General features: G+C 35.2%; 1 protein-coding gene across 2 annotated transcripts in view; it reads left to right on the forward strand.

Moving 5' to 3' along the window:
* The window catches only part of LOC145294052 (uncharacterized), a 58,775-nt gene that overhangs the window by 20,791 nt on the left and 13,306 nt on the right, over window positions 1–24,678 (forward strand). For both annotated transcript variants that reach the window (XM_080141042.1, XM_080141043.1), the window contains exons 2-3: window positions 10,222–10,272; window positions 22,868–22,972. In XM_080141042.1, coding sequence (XP_079997168.1) covers window positions 10,257–10,272; window positions 22,868–22,972 — 121 coding nt within the window. In that variant the 5' untranslated portion in view covers window positions 10,222–10,256. The remainder of the gene's footprint in view (window positions 1–10,221; window positions 10,273–22,867; window positions 22,973–24,678) is intronic.

Consider the following 24,678-nt stretch of genomic DNA (forward strand, 5'->3'; position numbering starts at 1 on the left):
TAGTTGATATATAAAACTGCAATTCATTTCTCTATTCGTGTGCGGGTGTGTGTGTGTGTGTGTGTGTGTGTGTGTGTGTGTGTGTATATAATAGCTGGCAACCCGACATCGCTCGGTCATATATAATAGACTTAATCCTCTATTGATTATTATATATTACGAGGAATAATTCGCAAAAAAAGAAAATTAATAAATAAAACAATAATAATGATAATGTCGTTCATCAAATTCCGTCTGTGTTTGTTTACATTATCACATCAGCTGATATTTGGTCTTGATGATGAATGCCCTGGAAAAGTCATTTCTGATTAATGTTTAGTTTTAAAATATGCAAAGAAATAATTTGCAGCGATTTGAAATGGTACATCTTCTTGTATTGTAAATTGAATTCATTAATAAGAAAAAAATAAAATAAAATGGTGACGTACAGCCGGGCTTAAACAGGGGATCATTTGATCTGCAGTCGAATGCTCTACCACTAAGTTATATCTCCAGATGATAATGAATCTGTTTTTGTTTTTTTTTTAAAGAAAAAATGATTTGTTCAAGATTTATCTGCCTAAATCAAAATGTAGATTCCATGAACAAAGCTTCTTTCTTAGAACTGCACGCCTGTGGAACTCTGTTCCGTCTGCCTGCTTCCCACCTGACTACAACTTGGATGTCTTCAAGTCAAACGTTAACAAATTCCTAATGAACCGCCCTCTTAAGTAAACACTTCATTAAATCTCCACACTAATGTACTGTACTTGCAATAACCCTTATCCCTGGGTGGCTTCCGGGCCTTGATAAGTCGTGACCACCGTGTAAAAAAAAAAAATAAAAATAAAAATAAATCTATAAAGAGAAAAGTTATTTTTAAGATCGGATGTTTTCGACTTTCAATACTTACTAGCGAGGGGTACCCGGCGTTGCCCGGGTGTTTGGAGGTGTGCGTGGTTTTGGGTAAATCAAAACTCCAGGGGGGGGGGATTAAAATAAAAAAAAATGTTTTGGTAGGTAAGTATGAGGATTGAACCCGAACCCTTGAGGCAAAGTTGGAAATTAAAGTGTAAAAAAAAAAGAGTGCGATGCTAATGGAAACACGTTTGAATTTATTTAATTACTTGAATTAGCAGGTGCACGTTTTAATGACTTAATGAGGTCAACTTTTGACTGCGGAGTAGCATTTAATTTAGTGCGGGAACGCTTCCCCCCCCCCCAAGATGTTGGGGGTGGGGGGAAACAGCTCCACTTGTCCAAATTGAATAGAAATTGTCTTTTGATATAAGGAAATAATATTTCACATTGATTAAAGCTGATTGCTTTCGGACATTTCTGGCAATCGCGACCGGAAAAATACCGCCAATATTAGTGTCGTTTTTATTATAGAAAAAAGCCTAATCCACATGCGGCGAGCAACAAATGTTGAATATTTATCTTTCCGAAGTCGAGCAAATTAAATAGACAGGCGAGGTCCGTTGTTAACTTGGAGATATTATGATTTATATGTGATATAAAAAGTTTTAAGAAGTTGTGAACCGACCGACCACTTCTCTGAAAAAAGCCTTTCTTGGACATACACAAAAAGCGAACACACAAACACACACATTTTCGCTGTTATATATATAGATTATTGGATGAATTTCTGTACAAAACATATTTAAGAACACTGCCAGGCATATAAATTAGCTTTGTGTGTGTTAAAATGTTTTTGATTATAATGGCGGATAAAACTAACAACATTTGGACGTTCTTATTTATAACTACGGTTAGGACAATCAAACAATGAGAAGTCCCCAAAATCATTATAAAAATATCGAACTTTGGATTCAATTCAATTCGCTATCAGCCTCCGTCTTTACATGATGATCTACTGCTGCCATCTATGTTCTGGAGAATTACTCAGAACTCAAGATCGTGACTGCATTGATTTCTCGCTGATTCAATTTATTATTACCGCCAATCTTTGTTCAACATTATGCCTCCAAAAAATTTAACAATGTGAAATTTGCAAAAGATAGATTCAGCCGTTTCAGAAACTTTGAAGAAGGAACTCACATACACACACACACAGTAATATATATATATATATATATATATATATATATATATATATATATATATATATATATATTTATATTAGCCTAGGTGCCCGGCGTTGCCCAGGTGTTTGAGTGTGCGTGTTGAGCAAAAAAAAAAAAAAAAAAAGTAGGCGCACCACAAAGGAGGAAAACAACATGAAAAAAAAACAAAAAAAACGTGACATCTTTGCTGTTTCGCTCATCACCAAACCGGAAGTGATGTAGATTTAAATTAAGGCTAGTCAATCGAAAAGAGAAAATGGCTTTCGAAAACATTGGCAAAAAAGCACCCAGTTGAGGGTGAAGTGATTAATGTTTTTAGCCAATTTTTCCGTATTTGTCGTGCGAAGAGTTGGCTTCACAATGATACCGATCTCGTGAAAATCTGTCGCTTAGCGAAAGTTTTAGGCAGACAAACATACACACATATATACATATATTTAAACTAACAGGTGCGATTCATATTATAGATTATATTGGATAGTAGTGATTTAAAAAGTTAAAAAACAAAAATAAAGACTTGTGTGCCACCATCGAGAATCGAAACCAAAACCTTCAGCTTACGGCTTATTTTTTCCTCTGCCGTTAATGACTGGGCCATGAAGACATATTTATTGCAAGGCTAAAAATTAAAACATGAACTAATAGCTATTACGTTATGCGTTCGTAATGCCAGCGTTCGACCTTCATCTGGCAAATTTTTTTTTTTTAATTTTCACACTTTTGTACCGATTTTTCCGGGCTAAAACTCAAATATAAAGTTTTGCATGGCTTCAAATACCTTATATATGAAGTTTCATGTCGTGTAGACGAAAAACTCTGGGAGGAGTTTGGTGGGCAAAATTTATTAAACAAAAATATATACGTATACATAAATATATATGGAAACAATTTTGTGTTTACTATAAACTTTTTACGCAAATGTTATGCAAGTATAAATCATGTAGAATATCTGCATGAATATAATTACACGTAACAGTTAACTAAAGATGATCATCCCAGAAGAAAACCGAAGAAACTAATAGGGAATTAATTAAAATGAATGTTTAAAAGAATATGCAAATTAACTAGATCTTCTGTTAGTGAATGCAATTCCATGCCCCATACATAACAAAATTGTATTTTCTTTTTAAATAAATAAAGGGATTTTAATATGAATATCAATACACACACTTGAAAAACGAATTTATAGGAGTATATATGTCTATATATCTATAAAAGTGAACGTATCTGTGTGTGTACATTTCCCTACGCAATAACTCTGTCAATTTTAGTCTACAGACTCGAAATTTGATATACAGGGTACTGAGATTTGGGAAAATCGACGTGATCAGTTTTTGGCCAGAAATTTGGCGATTAAGGGGTCAAAGTTCAACGATTTGACCTTTGAGAACTCTACCTCCGACAATTTTGGGTCTAAACACTTGAAATTTTAGATATAGGTTCCTTGGACATGGATCTAACTTAATTACTTGATTTGAGGCCAAAACAATAAATTTTAAGGGGTCATAATATGGGTCAAAGTTAAAAAAATTGACCTTTTTTTTTCTTTTTATTTTGCTCAACATACACCTCCAAATACCCGGGCAACGCCGGGCACCCATACTAGTATATATATATATATGCGTTTTTGTGTACTTGTGTGTGTATATGTATGCATGCATATGTGGATACATATGTAAATATATGTGTCTGTACATATATATATGTGTGTGTATAAGTATGTGTATATATGTGTATATACATATGTGTACATATATATGTGTATTCATATGTGTATATATGTATTATATATGTATACATATGTATGTGTGTGCATGTGTGCAGGTTACAATATGAGACAGAATGATTGTAGTAGTACATGACAAAAATGAATTTAGAAACATTTTCTTCAACTTAACATCATGGCAAGAAAAAAAATGTATAAGAATCTAAGGAAGGATGTTAATCAAATACATATTTGTTTATTTTTCATAATTTGCCATTATAATTTGGCTTCCTAATGTATCTCATACATATTTTATTTTCAAATTCAATCACGGCTTCTACCACGGAATACACAACCCTGACTTTAAAAATACAGCCATCCTAGCCGTCTCACATTGTAACCTGTGCCTTCCAACCAAAGAAGCTATACTCATTTGCATAAACAATCCAATCACTAATCAAGCTCAATATGAAAGAGAGGGTACACTAAAGTGCTTTTAAATGATTTTAATTTACTTTTTCCATAAATTTACTGAACACAATTTTTAAATTTATCACTCGCCTGAAGACGAGTCCACTACAAATATGATTTGTGTGCTGCAAACAGAGGAAAAAAATCAGATTACAGCCACCATAGTCTTGATTTCAATTCTCGGCAAAAGTGTGCTGGTATGTCTAACCATACTGATAATTGTAATAACAATGAAAAAGCTCTATACAGGGTATCCACAAAGTCTGGCTGAATAATCTACGCGGTGCCCACAAAGTCTGGCTGCATAATCTACACGGTGCCCACAAAGTCTGGCTGCATAATCTACACGGTGCCCACAAAGTCTGGCTGCATAATCTACACGGTGCCCACAAAGTCTGGCTGCATAATCTACACGGTGCCCACAAAGTCTGGCTGCATAATCTACACGGTGCCCACAAAGTCTGGCTGCATAATCTACACGGTGCCCACAAAGTCTGGCTGCATAATCTACACGGTGCCCACAAAGTCTGGCTGCATAATCTACACGGTGCCCACAAAGTCTAGCTGCATAATCTACACGGTGCCCACAAAGTCTGGCTGCATAATCCACACGGTGCCCATAAAGTCTGGCTGCATAATCTACACGGTGCCCACAAATTCTGGCTGCATAATCTACACGGTGCCCACAAATTCTGGCTGCATAATCTACACGGTGCCCACAAAGTCTGGCTGCATAATCTACACGGTGCCCACAAAGTCTGCCTGCATAATCGACATGGTGCCCACAAAGTCTGCCTGCATAATCGACACGGTGCCCACAAAGTCTGGCTGCATAATCTACACAGTGCCCATAAAGTCTGGCTGCATAATCTACACGGTGCCCAAAAAGTCTAGCTGCATAATGTAGCCAGACTTTATGGTCACCCTGTATATATATATATATATATATATATATATAATTTTTAAAATGTAATTATCCACTGACACGTGTTTTGTCGTCTACGACTCATCAGAGTAGCTGTATCTGGCAAGATTTGAAATCGGGACCCAACAGTAATGAACGGTATATATATATATGACTACTTCATTTAATCACATAAATTAATATATGAAAGTATTATTTTATGCGTAAACTTTAAGTTTTTACTTCAAACAGTGCTCAATACATAGGTAGAGCTAGGTAGTAAGTTATAAAAATATATATGGCAATAGCAAAAAATATATATGGCAATTGTCCTGTATATGCCTGCCCATTGGCTGATTAGGAAGGGAGCGGTGAAAACTAGGAATCTGATTGGCTAACTAAAAACTCAATAGAATGTGCGTATATAAAAATGCAAGATAACCACAACCTTTCACATAAGCCTGACGAATCCTAGCATGGATGAAACGCAGAATATTATGTGTAGCTTAATTGCCACATATATTTTTATAACTTATATATATATATATATATATATATATATATATATATATATTAGTGATGGGACGATTCCAATATTTTCCGCAATTCCAATACAATTACAGATTCTGTACTAATTTTCTGATTCTGATACAATTACCAATTCCGATTCTTTAGAAATCTCTAAATATTTAACTACAATTCCCATTCCGATACCCCAAAGAGCTCAGATTTTTCTGATTCCCGATTCTGATTCTGATAAATCGTCCCAACACTGATATATATATATATATATATATATATATATATATATATACACATTACATTTATTAGTAAATTTTCACATTAAAGATGTGCATGCATATAAAGTTAAGTATGTATGTATATATGTATGTATGTTTATATATCTATATATTAATACGATAGCGTGTATGTTATTTTGTGTGTCACGCTTACGTTTTTTTTCTTCCAAGTAACTGCCGTTTAATTGTCATGAGCTTTATTACGAATTCTTATTAAATATGCAAACAAAAATAACAACACATTCATGAGTTCGGTGCATCGTGCTAAAATAGAAAGTATGGGAAAACTCTTTCAAAAACCGGAAATATACAATGGATGAACGAACAGCGTATGAAAACAACAAAGACACGACACACAATGGTAACTATCAAAGTTAAATTTTATTATAAAACACTGAACTATGGTAGGGAGGAGGGGATGAGATTAAATAAAAAAAATAAAAGAAACAGATTATAAGGGTGTGGAAAGGGTATCTTTATCTACTATCTGAAAATTCCAATGAGAAAATATCAAAACAAGAAAATACATCAGTCCAAACAGAATAATGGCAAAATGAATTCGTTGATGTAATATATGAGAGGTAACTGACAGTTTTTCTTTTTCTTTTTTTTTTTTTTTTAACTTTCAAAGTGAACATTAACCTTCGTTTTATTCGCCTCGGGCCACAGTTCATAACACGCAATATTTCTGTGTTCGTGAAATTAACATCCTGTATTTCGACGACCCCAGCTTGTTCTCCCAGGCATTATCTCTTTTCTTTCGTTGTTGACGGGGAGGGTGTCGATATTTTTTTATCTCAACGACATCACTCGCTCTGTCGCTGGGGTGGGAATTTTTCCATGGCCAGCTTGGCACAATGGCCAGGCGGTAACTGTACCGAAAATGTCTCTTTTCTTCTTTCTCCCTCTCTCTCTTTCTCTCTCCTCTATACATTTCTGACGGTATTCTAATTATAGTGTTAAAAAAATTACAACCAGAACTTGCCCCCATACTTACAAAACTGTTTAAGCGTTGCCTTAAGGAGAAGTGCTTCCCAACACCCTGGAAAACCTCATCAGTATGCCCTGTATTTAAGAATTCAGGTGATAAGTCATCTCCCTCTCAGTACAGACCAATAAGTCTTCTGTGTGTCATGAGTAAGTTGCTGGAATCCACAATAAATAGAGAAGTAGTCAACCACCTCAGCAGAAATAACCTTCTTAGCGACACGCAATATGGTTTCCATTCTGCTAGATCTACAGCAGATGTGCTAATAGTTATATCTCATAGGATTAGCGAATCTCTCGACAAAGGCTTCATTTCTAGGGCAATTGCTCTTGACATATCAAAGGCCTTCGATAAGATGTGCTGAAAGGTGTGGCGGTCTCCTGGTGCAATCAGGTGGCTGCTGGTAGACCCTGGGTGTGGCAGCAGGACTTGGCACTAGCCCCCAAGTCCAAAGAGACCCAGAAGGAGTGTTACAACTTTGTACTCGTTCCTCACTGGTTTCCTTCCTCTCCCGATTTGAACTACTTACTTTGGCCATATGTCTAAAAAAAAAATATATGAAAAAAGTAATGCGTTACCATGCCAACCACACCCTTTTTTTTATTAGATTTTGGAGCACATGTGGAAAAATCCAAAACCCTTAATATCTCTATAAGGCTTCAGTTTTAAGAAAATCTGATGCCCTTTTTGGATTCTTTGAGTCGAAAAACTTACCTAGGTGAATTTTTAGAGCCATGCGATCTTCCAATCAGAAAATATTCAAAGGAATGACATCACAAAATTGTCGCCCAGGCGTCACATTATGTGACTAATGCCAAAACAAAAAATGCTCTAAACCGGGAACCGCTTGCTCAAATTTTCAGGATTTCTTAGTTCCTATATTGTCTATCTGCAGCCAAATATGGGATATGGGTTTCAAAATCCCATATTTCTGGATGATTTCATACGAAATGACCCAACAAGTCTCCCACAATTTTCCTGTACTCTCCACCCTTTCGATAACATTTGCAAATAAATTTGCATTATCGCAACAGCTGCTTGCCATATTATAATTATTATTATTTATTATTATTATTATTATTATTATTATTACTGTTATTATTATTATTTTTATTACTATTTATCTTTTTATTATTATTATTATTATTATTATTATTATTATGATTATTTTATTATTTTTATTTTTATTATTTTATTATTATTTTTTATAATTATTATTTCTATTATTTTATTATTAACTTTATTATTATTATTAATAGTATTTCATTATTATTTTTTATTATTATTATTATTATTATTATTATTATTAATATTTTTATTATTTTTATTATTAGTTTTTATTTTTTGATTATGTATTATATGCACATATTTTCTCAAATGTAAAATGTGATCTATAGATTTTAATTTTATTGTCAGTGTAAAATCTAAATATTTATCATTTTATCTTCAGTATCAGTAATAGAAAAATAAGGTTTCTGACTGCTGAAAAACTGCTTCTGTAGTACCAGTTTTCAAGAATTCTTGCGAAAGAACTGACCCATTAAATTATCATCCTATTAGCCTCCTCCCGCTTTTCGCCAAAATATTTGAGTCCATAATTAATCAAACTCTAGTCCATCATCTTACAGCTACTAAACTTCTGACCAACCAACAATATGGATTTAGGTAAACCCATTCCACAGTAAATATCCTAACTGTAATCTCTGAACGTATATACCAGTCACTGGACAAAGCAGGGGTGAGTAGAGCAGTAGCCCTAGATATATCTAAGGCTTATGACAAGGTATGGCACAAAGGTCTTCTCATGAAAATCATATTATATAGTATGACTGGGAGAATACACAACATAATTAAATCCTTCTTAAGTAAGAAAAAAATTCAGGTTGTCCTCGATGGTCATACATCTAAACAATATGATATAAATGTGGGAGTACCTTAGGAGTCTATCCTTGGACCTTTATTATTCCTAATATTCATAAATGACCTACCTGATAAAATTGTCTCTGAGATGGGTATATTTGCTGATGACACCACGCTCTATAGCAGGCATGGTGGGGGGGACAAATGAACACATATCTAAGGAAATGGCAGAAACACTAGAGAAAGACCTTCAATTTGTAGTGGAATTGGGACAAAAATGGATGGGCACATCTAATGCTGCCAAGACTAAGCTTGTTTCCTTCAATAATTACACGAAACCTTCTCTACCACCAATAGCAATGGCCAAAAACACATTACCTGAAAGTACTTCTTTTAAACTCCTCGGCCTAATGTTCACAGGGAACATGAGCTGGAATATACACATTGAGAGCATTGCCAAGGCTGCTGCAAAGAAGGTGGGCTCTCTCTCCCATGCTAGAAAGTTACTTATGCCTGAAAGTATCCCGTACTTCTACAAGGCCACCATTCGCCCATGTATGGAGTATTGTTGTCACATTTGGGCTGGTGCATCTGCTACTAGTCTCTCACTCCTGGACAGAAAGTTGCCAATCTGAGAGGTCCTGAACTGTCATCTAAGCTTCAGCCTCTGTTCCATTGACGAAATTTTGCATCCCTCTGCCTGTTCTACAAGTATTTTAATGGTGAATGCTGTGATGAACTACCTCGATATAAATACCCCTGACAAACCCGACAAGCAGCTAAATCCCACCCCTACACAGTAAAGATCTGTAGATGTAAGAAAACCTACTCCAATAGTTTCTTCCCCAGAACTGCTAGACTTTAGAATTCTGCTTTCCCAACTGTACTGACATGCAGAAGTTCAAGTGTAATGCGAACAGATATCTTGCTGCTCATCTCCCTTCTTGATATCCCTACAACTTAGGTCCTTGATAGTAGCCCCCACTTCAAAGTGGCACTGTGCCTTGTTTGGGGCGAAAATTGAATTAGAAAAAAAGGATAAAACCAAAAAAATAAGCAATTAAAGAAATTCTTTCGGTTTCGGAAAATAAGCACTAATTTTTTCCGATTTTGAAACTGATTTCAATACTCTGAAAATTTATGATTAATCGTCCCAACACTAATATATTTAGTGAATATTATTATTAAATATTATTATTAAATATTATTTTTAAATATTATTATTAAATATTATTTTTAAATATTAGTATTAAATATGATTATTAAATATCATTATTTAATATCATTATTAAATATCATTATTTAATATCATTATTAAATATTATTATTAAATATTATTTTAAAATATTATTATTAAATATCATTATTAAATATCATTATTAAATATTATTATAAAACGTGCTTTCGTCTTCTTCTTTATTCTTCAGCCATTTCGTGCTGACAAATACTAAGCGAGTCAAAAATGTCGTTTTCTTCAGGTAAGTATTTTCTCTTCTTTTTAAATTTAACGCTTTGAAATAATTTCAATGTATCAAAAGTATTTTCGGTTTCATTCACGCTTTGCATGATATTTGAAAGCCATTTTCGGAAATGACCGTTATGCAGGAACATAGATTAATAATAAAGATATCTGGGGAAGTTTAAATAATAAAGATTTTCCCAGATTTAAACATGCAAATCATCTGTTATATAAAAGAGAAGTAGTGTGTGTGCGCGCACGTGGTGTGTGTGTGTGTGTGTGTGTGTGCGTGTCGTTTCATGTTTTCTTGTTAAAGCTTGGGTTTGGGTATCTTATCAGATACCAAACATTCACCTGCTATCTCATACATTCCAATTGATAGATCATTTTAAGATTTTAATCGTTCCTTTAAATGCAATTGTTTGAAGCTCTCTTGCACTTGGTTCACTGTGTATATTTGTCAGGTAGTTATGTATGCATGTATGTTTGCATGTATGTGTGCATGTATGTCCAGCTGAAGTCAAAAACGACAAAAAAATATTCATTCTTTGACCATGAGCTGGTGCAAATTATTTTTTAAGCCAATTTACTTACTAAAGGGATATAACTCTGTCTTTTTTTTATCAAGAATTCTCTTTCCTTATGCCAACTTATTCCAGAAGAAATCTATGAAAATGGATGGTCTGTCTGCACGCACACGTGTGTGTGTGTGTGTGTGTGTGTGTGTGTCGCCCGGTAGCCTTGCTAGTTTTTATATACAGTGAATTAGCTTTCACAACCAGAGGGACGGAAGTTACGATCCATGATTGTAGTGTTTGCTATAAGGGAGTCTGGAGGATGAGACATGTAGAGGACTAGGATATATAAATCCTAATCCTGTTATAAAAGAAAATAATGAAACGAATGGAATGAAGGAAACAAAAACTCAATTGCTGGATAAAATAAACGTGTCGTTTATTTACTGTTGAAGAATGACTGTTTTAGGTGTAACACGTGTTCATGTCCGCGCGTCGTAAAAAGGAGTGAGTAATGTGTTGGAAATGGGAATGACAGTCCAGCGTGTAGACAAAGACAAAGATAGAGGGTTGACATCAGTAAAGCTGTGCACCATGTTAGCAGTCAGCTACGCGGAGGTGTTCTCCGGCACAAGTTGTAGATAGAGAGAGAGAGAAAGTCAATCCAGGTTATGGAGATAGAAAGTGTATAAGATGTACGTACTGTTTGTTAGCTTTTTGCCCCACATATAGTAGCAAGTGGCGTGAGGCATGCACATGCTCTGAAAGGGGCGCGCGGTTGGTCCGTCGACCACTCGGCTCGGAAGGCGAGTCGGAAAAGAAAGAAGCTGCTTATTGCTCTTGCTTTTATAGTTGTTTCCGGTGGTCTTTTGCGCATGCATAGATTTCCTTCAAAGAGGAAGTGATGTTGTCCATGTGTGCGTACGTGTGCACGTATGTGAGTACATGTGTGTACGTTAGCGTGTGTGTGTATACACATGAATGTGAGTGTATATACGCAAACGTGAATATATGTATGTGTTAGGGTGTGGCGCGTATGTTTGTGTGCGCGTATGTATATGACAAGTAATATAGTTTGAGATGTGAACGTGTGTTTTTGTGTGAGACTAGAAAAGGCTCACGCAGACAGCAGTTTATCTCTTTTTTATCTTTTCAGTCAATGCAACCAAAATGTAACACTAAATATAATAAAAACCTTACAACTGTTTTAATAATTACTAAGAATCTCCACCAGAGGAAATAAAAAATCCTAAACAGCAAAAAAACAAAAGAAAAATCATATTCATACTCTATAAACTCCACAATGCATGTGCATACTTTAAAATATTTAGCAAACGTTATTGAAAGAAACAGGTACCTCATAATGTTATACAGGAAAATATATATATATATATATATATATATATATATATATATATATATATATATATATATATTGATAAAGCTATATATCTGTATAGTTATATAATAATTATTTTCTATATAAAATGACAGTGTAAGGGAGGTAATTCAACGCCTTCATTCACGTTAATGAATCGCTATTTGACATTATCCTCGAATATCTAAGATCGCTCTGTGCACAGGTTTTTCAAACCTGGCATGAGGATACTTTTCTACACAAGCAAACCCTGACAAAATATTCAAATTAGTATAGTATTCATGGTGCAAATAAGATTTCTTCAGTATAGCTAACCCACACTTGTTTTTATAAGGAGTAGTGTACCTTCTGCAAGTGATGTTACCTCAAGTAACAGCATGAAACTGGATACTCCACCAGACTAGATGAATTTTTGTCCTGGAATTCAGTAAGACCAAGAGACTACAAGAAAGATATACTATAAAATATTTAAATGGTTGATTGAGGAAAGGAAAATTATATTCTTAACTTCTTTACTAAGTATTTGAAAGGTAAAAGAGAACTTCAATAGAATATTCAAATATCTATTTATCTTATGACTATTTATCTTGACTGAAGTAAAATGAAATATATATCATCATGTCTGGGTCATTTTGACATTGCCTTTTCTATTCTAAAAATAACTCAATCACCATTCAACTTTTTTTCTTCTTCTTTACTCATTTTTCTTAAATCATCATTGACAGCCGTGTTTTAAAATCTCTCCATTTCTACGCACAATTTATCTTTTTTTTTAATAATATTATTTGAACTCATTCCCTTTTTTTCCTTACACCCATTTGTTGAATTATTCCACGGAATTCTGCATTTTGGATTACTTTGAACCATCTTCCATTAATGCGATTCCTTTGGGTTTTACTTGTGGACATGGAAATTTAATCAACTTTTTTGGATTTTACCGTTATTGGATATTTTACGCTTCACCAGACCATCCATTCACATGAAATCACCGTTTTCTTCCCTCTATTCCCTCTGCTTCACTATTTTTTACCAAGTAAGATCTATGACTTACTTGTAGCTTCATTAAATACTTTTGCAAGCAAAATCCGATCCTGCATTTTGCTAATCCCTACCCTCTGATGAGAAAGAAAGTATTTCTTCAAAACTCCATGGATTAAGGACTATCCACTTATTCTGTGCTTCCTTTTTAAAATTGAATGTGTTTTTAACTCTTTTTCAAAGTGTTTTTTAAAATATTTTATTAACTACTTGTTCTTATATACATATATATATATATATCTATAATATAAAGCTGTGTGTGTGTGTGTGTGTGTGTGTGTGTGTCTTGTCACGAATAGGCTTCTATATGGTTGACTATTTTAAAAAACTGATTACATATAATCATAGAAGATGTATCGAGACACAGGAATGGGTATGTTTGATCTGGCAGAATGGTGGTTCATTAAAATTGTGGAGTCTGCGTTCGCGTCTGGTCCACAAAGTATGGAAATAAAAAATTAAAAAGTTAAAAAAAACGTTTATAAGTGTTTTTGATATAGATGTACATAAGAATACTTTGATAAGTATGTTTTAACTTAAATAGGAATGGTATAATAAAATTGTGGAGTCTGCGTTCGCGTCTGGTCCACAAAGTATGGAAATAAAAAATTAAAAAGTAAAAAAAAACGTTTATAAGTGTTTTTGATATAGATGTACATAAGAATACTTTGATAAGTATGTTTTAGTTTAAATAGGAATGTTTAGTTTAAATAGGAATGTTATAATAAAATTGTGGGGTCTGCGTTTGCGCCTGGCCTCCATAGAATGGAAATAGGCACAAACTTTAATAAAGACTTTTCATATCTATCTGCGTAAGTATACTTTGATAATTATGTTTCAGTTTGAAGAAATATGGTATAATAAAATTATGGGGTGTTCGTTCGCGCCTGACCTCCATAGAATGGAAATATGTCACAAAGTTTAACAAGGTTTTTTAATATAGATCCACAGAATATTGTGATAAGTGTTTCAGTGTGAACAGGTATGGTATAATAAATTATGGGGTTTATCTATTTGATTTTTACTTTCATCATATTTTGCTTTGGTTTTGGTACCCCCAAATTCGAAGCTATCTCTTCACAACCCTTCCTTTTCATAACCTATCATACTTTCATAAATCAGAGTCCATTTTCTGTAGGCTGTTTTTGAACCCAGTCAACAACGGGTACTTTTTGCTAGTATATATATATATATATATATATATATATGATTAGATATACTTGAATAATGACTTGCTGCCAAAATGTACAAATATATATATATATATATATATATATATATATATATATATATATATATACTAGCAGACCACCCAGCATTGCTGGTCGTAAAATACGCTTCAATATGATATTTTGACTAATGCAGATTCTGTATTTATTATTGTATTACATTGGAGTCAATATATAGTAATGATTTAAAAAGTTAAAAAAGAAAAAGTGACTCCTGCATCACCACCGAGAATCAAAACCAAAACGTTTAGCTTACGATTTACATTTTTCTTTGATATTAATGCCTGAGCTATGAAGACATGTTTGCTACAAGGCTAAAATTTAAAACAGGAACGAATAGCTATTACATTATTCGTAATGCTGTTGTTCGACCTTCACTTGGCAAATTCTATTTCTTTAATTTTCACACTTTTGTACTAATTTTCCCCGGTTAAAACCCAAATATAAAGTTTTGCATGGGTTTGAATACCTTATATATTAAGTTTCATATCTGTAGACCAAAAACTGACAGAGGAGTTTGGTTGGCAAAATTTTTAAACAAATATATTGTTAAGCGTTGAGACAGTATGTTGAACAAAGATGGCGGCAGTAAATCAAATCGGCGAAGAATCAATGTAGTCCCGATCTTGAGTCATTTCGTGACAGAGGCGACAGCGAACTGATTTAATCCAAAATTCGACATTTTTTATAGTAACTTTTGAAGCTTCTGATTGGTTGATTGTTAGAATATATCGTCGAAATCATTGGAGTCATACCCCCATTATGAGTGAAAAACATTTTAACAAAAATAGTTACGCATACATAAATATATATAGAAAGTGGTTTGTGTTTACTATAATCTTTTTACACAAATATTATGCCAGTATAAATCATGTAGAATATCTACATGAATATAATTACATGCAATAGTTAACTGAAGTTGATCATCCCATAAGAAAACGGAAAAAACTAATAGGGAATTAATTAAAAATGAATGTTTAAAAGAATATGCAAATTAGCTAGATCTTTTGCAGATGAATGCAATTCCACAACCCATATATAACAAAGTTGTATTTTCTTTTTAAATAAATAGGAAAAAGGTTTGCTTTTTTTTCTGTTGTGCTTTTTTTTTTTTAAATAGGCATCACCACTTATCAAGGCCCAGAGGCCACTCGAGGATAAGGGTTAAAGAGTGTACAGTAGAAATTGGACAATATAGTAACTGTTAGTAATGGAGATTCGGTAAATTTGTTAATTTATATGGAACGCCTGATCAAAAACTTGTTTACATTAGACTTGAAGACAACCATGTTGCAGTCAGCTGGAAAGCACAAAAAGGAAAACAATTCCATAGGCGTGCAGTTCTAAGAAAGAAGCTTTGCTCATGGAATCTATGTTTAGGTTTAGGCACAGATAAAGAGTAGGGGAAATTAGTGATAGTGTTTTCTGCTAGACGGGTGTTTCTTGTGAAAGTTTGGCGAGGGGGGACCATAGAATGGAGCTCAGTCGAGCACTTTCCATGAAAATAACGATAAAGCAGAGACAAACTCGCAACATCTCCTCTGTGAGAAAGAGGTTGCAGGGAAGAGAAAAGGACATCTCCCATAAGGCTAAGAAGTCTCTTTTAAACTCTATCAAGGCAGGACAAGCCCTTTCTAGCAGCTCCTGCTCAGATGTGGCAACAGTACTCCATCTTTGGACGTACCTGGCTTTTATATAGATAGAGAATTGTATCAGCAGTGAGAAATCTACTGGATCGATAGAAGGATCCCACCATTTTTCCAGCGACCTTGGCAACGGATTTAATGTATGTGTTCCATTTAAGATCAGGAGTAAAGGTCAAGCCCAGAAGCTTGTCAAAACATGAGGCCTCCCCAAAACGAGAGCCATTCATTTCAATTGATGCCAGATGGGGATTAGAGCGTTGATGATGTAAAGAAAAAAGCTTAGTTTTAGATGCAGTAAAAGTAACAAACCACCTCTTTCCCCATTGTACCACCTGCTCAAGATCAGAGGAGAGAGAATCAGAGAGAACTTGGTCGTTTATGGTCTTAGATGTGCTACCATAGACAGTAGTGTCATCAGCATAGATATCTACGAATGATGTAAGAATGTGATTAGGAAGATCATTAATATAGATCAGGAAGAGAGTTGGATTTCGTGTCACATTTTGCTTTTGGGGGAAGCAAATAAATATTAATAGAAAAAAGTTTTTTAATATGAACATCAATACCCAAAAAATAACAGTCTATAGGAGTATGGATATATATATATATATATATATATATATATATATATATATATATATATATATATATATATGTATGTATATATATATATATATATATATATATATATATATGTATGTATATATATATATATATATATATATATATATATATATATATATATATATATGTATATATATATATATATATATATGTATATATATATATATATATATATATATATATATATATTTATAAATTAATGGTTGAAAAGACTAGACAAGTGCAAAATTTATTTTAATAAACATATCTATTCATTAAAATTAAATTCAAATTTTCAAATAGTAAAATATTCTTTGTCAACCAATGCTTCACATTGTTATCGAGCATTTAAACCTCATCCAAACTCAATTTCCAATCTTTGAGGGCGTGCCAGGCTTTACTATCACAAAAGAAAAAAAAACTTTCTGGGTTTCCTGATGAAGAATATTTTACTATGAGAAAATATGAAAAAGTTTAAATTTAACTTCAATAGATAGATAAATAAATAAATTTTGCACTTGTCTGGTTTTTTTCAACTGTTAAATTTTAAAATCTGAATATCAAGTGCTTTTGAAAAAGTGGATTTCTCTCTCTCTCTCTCTCTCTCTCTCTCTCTCTCTCTCTCTCTCTCTCTCTCTCTCTCTCTCTCTCTCTCTCACACACACACACACATTAATTTTTATTTGTTATTGTTTGAATGATGGAGACAATGTTTACTTATCGACGATGAATTATTAACCTGATTCCTATGGAAGCATTGAATTACCTCCCTTACATTGTAATTTTATTTATAAAATAATTATAAAAGTATACAGGTATAGAGCTTTATGAACATACAGATGTAACAAAAAAGAGCTTGTATTAGCAGAACGCAGAATACAAGGCCGACATGCCAATCCAAAATGTATGAATAATAACATGAAGGAATGATATTTTAATGCAAATCACTACTTCTGAAATTGACGTCAGTTTATATAATAAAAAGTGGTAAATAAATGTAGCAAAGCACGAATTAAACTAATTAAGTTTTTGTTGTAGACCTTATTTTTTTTATTGTACCTATTTACAATGCCTTCCCACGGGACATCGCTGGGTAACAATCCCCTGAACACTAAGGTCCACATTTACATCTAGTATCTCGACTGTTGTAAAATGTTGCAAACTCCACAAACTGCTCCCAAAACTAACTCTAAAAATATTTCCATCATCGCCACACCTTTATTACTTCCCTACATCAGCTCTCCTTTGTGCATATTGGAGAACAACTTCCTATGCCTTTGTACTGCCGATATACCCATTTCTTATACATTTGTTCTCTGATAAACTTATTTCCTCTTGTCTTTTGTCAAACTCATTTTTTCTTTTTTATATTTGGGGGTCAGGATGGGAGCCAATGTCAATAGTATCATATATATATATGCTTTTCATGTGACTCATTTTGGAATATCACATCCCAGTTTCATCCCCTTGTCTCATTCGGAATATCCAACAACCAGAAAAAGTTCAGGGGTTTGCGACACGAATAAACAGCAGGTTTCACACAAAATCCTACATAAATGATGGAGGCCTCAACCTGCATTCGTTAGAATGTAGGCAGCTGCATGATGACGTCATTCTCACCATGCAACAACTGCAACATGCTACATGATCCATTTTTCACATCAGGTCATCTGCACGAAAGATTTTGTGCAATCTCAAAGACACTGGCCTAAAAATAATTTTGTCTGGATTGCTGGGCCATGGAACAACATGCAGGAGGCTGTCATCAGCCCGCAAACATGAAAACTATTCAAGTCCAATTTCTACTGTACACTCTTTAACCCTTATTCTCGAGTGGCCTCTTGGCCTTGATAAGTGGTGATGCCTATGTAAAAAAAAAAAAAAAGTCAGTTGTGGATGCATCATGACTGTTGAGTTTTGGATGGTTACCCTTTGTATAATCCCCACCCATCTCACATAACATTTTTTTTTTATATGACTCTAGCTGTTTGCTTAAGGTTTGCAAATATAGTGAATTGAAATAGACATCATCTTAATAACCAATTTCTCTTTCATTTCTAATTATCTAGCAGGGGTTCCCGGCGTTGCCTGGGGTGTTTGGAAGTGTAAAAGAAAAAAAAAAGTTTTGGTAGGTAGGTAGGCTTGAATCCGAAGCTTTGAGGAGAAGGCAGAAAAAGTGATAGCCTGATAATTTACCGCGACACTATGAGGGCAGAGGAACTGAGAATGGTTGAAATTAAACGATTAAAAAGTTAAGTAAATGAGTTTACACAGGTGCGTAAATTTAATGAGGTCAAACATCACGCTATAAGGGAATGAAATCTTGCACTTAACTTTGGCTGCAAGCCAGTTTTTTTGTTTTGTTTCCCCAAGATGTTGAGGGAAAACCAGCTCCCCATAAAAAACGGAGTGTCCAAACGAATAGCAATTGTCTGATATGACGGGTTTTCCCAGCATTGATCAAAGCTTATTGCTTTTCTGGACATCCCTGCCATGAGTGCCAGGGAGCTTGTTTGCTACAGATTCAGTTTCGCTTCTTTTGCAGAGAGTAGGGAATATTATGAAAATAGCATGTAAAAGTCACTCAAATAAAAGATAGACATGACCTCGTTTCATAAATCGGAGGTAGTATAATCTAGGGAGTATATAAAAAGTTGTAAGGATTAGTGACCCCCCCTGAGCGTCCCCTGGAAAAAGCCTTTGCCGGACATACAGCATAAGCACACACACTAACACAATTTTTCGCTTTTATATTATAGACTAGCGGGGGGGGGGTACCCGGCGTTGCCCGGGTGTTTGTAGGTGTGTGTATGAAGGGGGAGTAATTAATAATCCTGCTTAAATATTATTATAAAAAAGACGATGTAAAAAAAAAATCCAAAACCAAAACGGAAAAAAAATGGCATAAATAAACCTGAGGTCATCGCGCGATCATTATTTTTAGTTTTCACTTCACTCCAGATGATGGTGGGAAGGGGGGAAAGCAGAGCAAAAGCCGAGAACCCAACGTTTTTCACTGTATTTATACTAAATTGCAGGACGAACCAGGCACAAAGCGAAATAGCGCGAATCTCATAAAAGTCGACGTAAATAAATCTAGAGACGACCCGTGTTCCCAAATCCTACATATTATGATATAGGACCCATATAAACAGCTGTAAGCGATAGTAACGAACCCTGGAGCGTGTGCTCGAAAAGCCTTTTGAAGACATACACGAAATGGTCACACACATTTTGCCTTTTATATATATAGACTAGCAGGGGGGGGGGTACCCGGTGTTGCCCGGGTGTTTGTAGGTGTGTGTATGGAGGGGGGGGGTAATTAATAATCCTGCTTAAATATTATAAAAAAGACGATGTAAAAAAATCCAAAACCAAAACGGAAAAAAAATGGCATAAATAAACCTGTGTATGGGGGGGGGGGTAAACTAAAGAATAAGCGAAGTAATGAAAAAAAACGTTTGGTCGGGAGAAGGGATTGAATCCGGGAGCTTTGACGCGGAGGTGGAAACCAATGCCAAGTACTTAACGGTCTCGACCACGAGTGAGAGTAATTGATTAGCGTATTTAGTTAAAGCTTATAAAGCTAAAAGAGGTTTGATTGACAGGACGACGCTAAATGAGGTCATCGCGGGATCATTATTTTTAGTTTTCACTTCACCCCAGATGATGGTGGGAAGGGGGGAAAGCAGAGCAAAAGCCGAAAACCTAACGTTTTTCACTGTATTTATACTAAGATGCCCAGGTGTCTTGAGGTAAATCAAAACTCCGGGAGGTGGGGAGTTTAAATAATAATAAAAAAATGTTTTGGTAGGTGAGTATGAGAATCGAACCCGTACCCTTGAGTTGGAAATTAATGTGTGAAAAAAAATCCGTGCAATGTTACCATTGGGCTACCGCGACATACAGCGTAGACGTGTTTGAATTTATTTATCTTACTATAACTATTTGACCTAATTAAGAAGGTCAAATCGAAGTCACGCAGCGTAAGCGTCTGTTCCCGGCGCATTGCCGCGAACACGTCCGTTTGCGTTTTGTTTCATTTTATTTATACTAAAGAACCCAATAAACACGCGAGAAGCCAAAATAACAATAATTTTGTAAAAATCGACATAAATAAATCTATACGCTACGCGCTTTCCTAATTCCTAGATATTATGATATAGGACCTATATACACAGTTTTAAGCGATAGTAACGACCCCGGGAGCACGTGCGAAAGAAGCCTTTTGAAGACATACACGAAATGATCACACACATTTTTCCTTTTATATATATAGACTAGCGGGGGTACCCAGCGTTGCCCAAGTGTTTGGAGATGTAAAAGAAAAAAAAAAGTTTTGGTAGGCAGGTAAGCTCGAACCCAAAGCCTTGAGGCAAAGGCAGAAAAGAAAGTGTGACATGTTACCACGACGCTAAGTGGGCAATGAACTGAGAATGGTTGAAATTAAACGGTTAAAAAAGCAAGTGCTTAAACGAACGTCAATGTCTGGTCATCTAGGTCAAACATCACGCCATAGAGATATTAAATTACAGTGCGAATTTTGTAACATAAAAGTCGCTCAAATAAAAGATAGACACAACCTCGTTTTGTAAATCGGAGATATTATAATCTAGAAAGTATATAAAAAGTTTTAATAATTAGTGACCCCCCCTCCGAGCGCCCCCCTCCAAAAGCCTTTGCAGGACATAGAAAAATAATGCACACACACACACACACACACACACACACACACACACACACACACACACACACACACACACACACACACAAACAAACAAACAAACATTTTGGCTTTTATATAATAGATTAATATATTTGGTGTTTCAATAAATAATCAGCTTTACTTTTCCTTTATATTTTGTAAATTAAAGATGCTCTTTTGTACTTTGTACTGAGAATGGTTGAAATTAAACAGTTAAAAGCTATTATGTGTTAAATATGTTCACCAAAGGAAGGTCTGAGCATGCTGGTCTGTGATTGAAGGTCTGGGCATGCTGGTCTATGATTGAAGGTCTGAGCATGCTGGTCTATGATTGAAGGTCTGAGCATGCTGGTCTGTGATTGAAGGTCTGAGCATGCTGGTCTGTGATTGAAGGTCTGGGCATGCTGGTTTATGATTGAAGGTCTGAGCATGCTGGTTTGTGATTGAAGGTCTGGGCATGCTGGTCTGTGATTGAAGGTCTGGGCATGCTGGTCTATGATTGAAGAGCTACGCATACTGGTCTGTGATTGAAGGTCAGTCCATGCTGGTCTGTGATTTAAGGTCTAGGCATGCTGGTTTGTGATTGAAGGTCTGAGCATGCTGGTCTATAATTTAAGGTCTGGGCATGCTGGTCTGTGATTGAAGGTCGGAGCATGTATGTTTGCTTGTTTATGATTGAAGAGGTAATCGTCTGTGATTGCAGATCTATTCCTGTTGGTCCATGAATGAAGGTCTAGAAATGCTGATTTGTGATTGAAATATGCTATTCTGTAATAGCGCTGTGGCGCTGTGATCACAGGTATTTGCATACCGATATGTTATTGAAAGCCTTGTTATACTGACGTGAATTTGTAGGCATCTATATGCTGGTATGTGATTGAAAATCTGTGTTAGAAGGTCTCTGGATGCTAATATGTGATTCAGTGTTGTTGGAATAAAACAAACAAGAAAACACTGCTTGTCTTATTATTGCAGGTTGCTTTTATTAACTTTATTAATTTTATGAAGTTGTACAACTTTCTGCAACCACATATTTGTACGAATCACACACACATGCTGATTGTAGTAAGATTAATCATATTTTGCCATCTCCACTTGAGTTACGTATACACAGCATAATCACACTGACACACCGGTTCCTGTCAGGTTATCAAAATTAAGTAAAGTTAAGCCTAGTCAGTATCAGATGTGTAACATTTGGGAATACCAAGTGATGTATGTAGGACGATATTGACACTTTGCAAAAACTGCAAAAACCTAATGTCCTCATCTTTCCTGATCAGCATATATATGGCACTGAAGATTACTTGTGAATTTAATATCCCCTTGACACTTTCTCCTTTGGAGGAAGCCAGTTCAACCCACCTAGTGTGAATGCTGCTGGGATAGTACAGTCAGTTTTAAATAGATTTCCCTGTGAAAGTACCTTTACAGAGGTTATCCATTGTCTCTCGAAGCTTGATCCTGGCTTTGTACTTAAGTTATGCTTTATTTAAACAGATACTGATTCACTTGGCTACACAACAACAGAGGTGTATGACAACAATACGACGACTGATTACATAATTGATGAACCAGTATCAGTTCATGTGGAATCAGATCTAGGTGAGCTGCTCCATTTGAAAATCTCTGCATGTTGCTCTGTGTTTGAATGTTTCTGCATTCGTAGGTCTGTGTGTTGATATGTGATGAATGGTCTCGGTGGACTGCTCTTTGTCTTTGCATGCTGCTATGTGATTCAAGTCAAATTTCTCAATGGAGGCTTCCTTTCTAGGGCAATTGCGCTTGACATATCAAAGGCCTTTGATAGGGTATGGCATAAAGGTCTACTTCACAAGATCTCCAGCTATGGTATAGGTGGAAATGTTTTCTCAATTATTAAATCATTTCTCTTAGATTCATAAAAGTAGTAGTTGATGGACAGAAGTCAGAAGCTCACAGTATTAATGCTGGAGTCCCTCAGGGATCCATCCTAGGCCTAATTCTCTTCCTGGTCTACAGCAATGATCTCCCAAGTCACATCCTAAGATCATTCATAGACATTTACGCTGATGACACTACCATCTATGGCAATGCTTCAAAGGCTGTAAACGACCAAATTCTCTTTGATTCTCTCTCCTCTGATCTAGAGCACATGGCGCACTGAGGAAAAGTGTAGCTGATTAATTTTAATGCATCTAAAATCAAGCTTCTATCTTTACACCACCAACGCTTTGATCCCCATCTGGCATCAATCGAAATGAATGGCTCTCGTCTTGGGGAGGCTCCATGTTTTGACAAGCTTCTGGGTCTGACCTTTAATCCTAATCTGAAATGGAACACTGCATCAAATCTGTTGCCAAGGTCGCTGGAAAAATGATAGGATCGTTCAACTGCTCCAATAGATATCTCACTGCCAATGCAATTATCTACCTGTATAAGAGCCAAGTAAATCCTAGGATGGAGTATCATTGCCACATTTGGCGAGGAGCTGCTAGAAGCAGCTTATCCTGCCTTGACAGAGTTCAAAATAAACTTTGTAGCCTAGTAGGGGATGCCTTTTTCTCTTCCCTGCAATCTCTTTCCCACAGAAGGGATATTGAGAGCTTGTCTTTGCTTTATCCTTATTTTCATAGCGAGTGTTCATCTGAGTTTCAATCTATGCCCCCCCCCTTTGCCAAACTATCACGAAAAACACCTGTCTAGCTGAAACCAATGTCAATAATTTTCCCCACTCTTTATCTGTGCCTAAACCTAAATGTAGATTCCATGAACAAAGCTTCTTTCTTAGAACTGCATGCCCACGGACCACTCTTCCGTTTTCCTACTTTCTATAATATGCAATATGGTCGTCTTCCAGTCCAACATAAACAAATTCTTGTTGAATCGTCCCCTTAAGTAATCCAATTTACCAAATTTCAACTACTATCGATTAGTATAATGTTGTCCCATTGACTACCGTATATTCATTAAGCCTTATCCTCGAGTGGCCTCCTGGCCTTGATAAGTGGTGACTCTTGTGTAAAAAAAAAAAAGAAAAGAAAAACTAGTCCAAGTGAGCTGGCCATTGATAAATAGCAAACAAGAAAACGCTGCTTGCATTATTATTGCTGTCGAGTTGTACAGCTTTCCACAACTGCATATATGAATCCTGCATGTGCTGGCTATAGTAAGATTTATCAAATGCTGCCATCTCTACTTAAGCTATTTATTGTTGGGTTCTGACAATGGACTATTACTGATGTCACTTCCGGTGACTTGATTCTGCTTTTCAGCAGTCTGAACCGAAGACTCAGAGAGAGACAGTCGTAACTTTACTTTGTGTTTCAGTT

The sequence above is a fragment of the Euprymna scolopes genome, chromosome 15 (assembly GCF_053919585.1).
Source record: "Euprymna scolopes isolate OS-2025 chromosome 15, ASM5391958v1, whole genome shotgun sequence".
Taxonomy (NCBI): Eukaryota; Metazoa; Mollusca; class Cephalopoda; order Sepiida; family Sepiolidae; genus Euprymna; species Euprymna scolopes.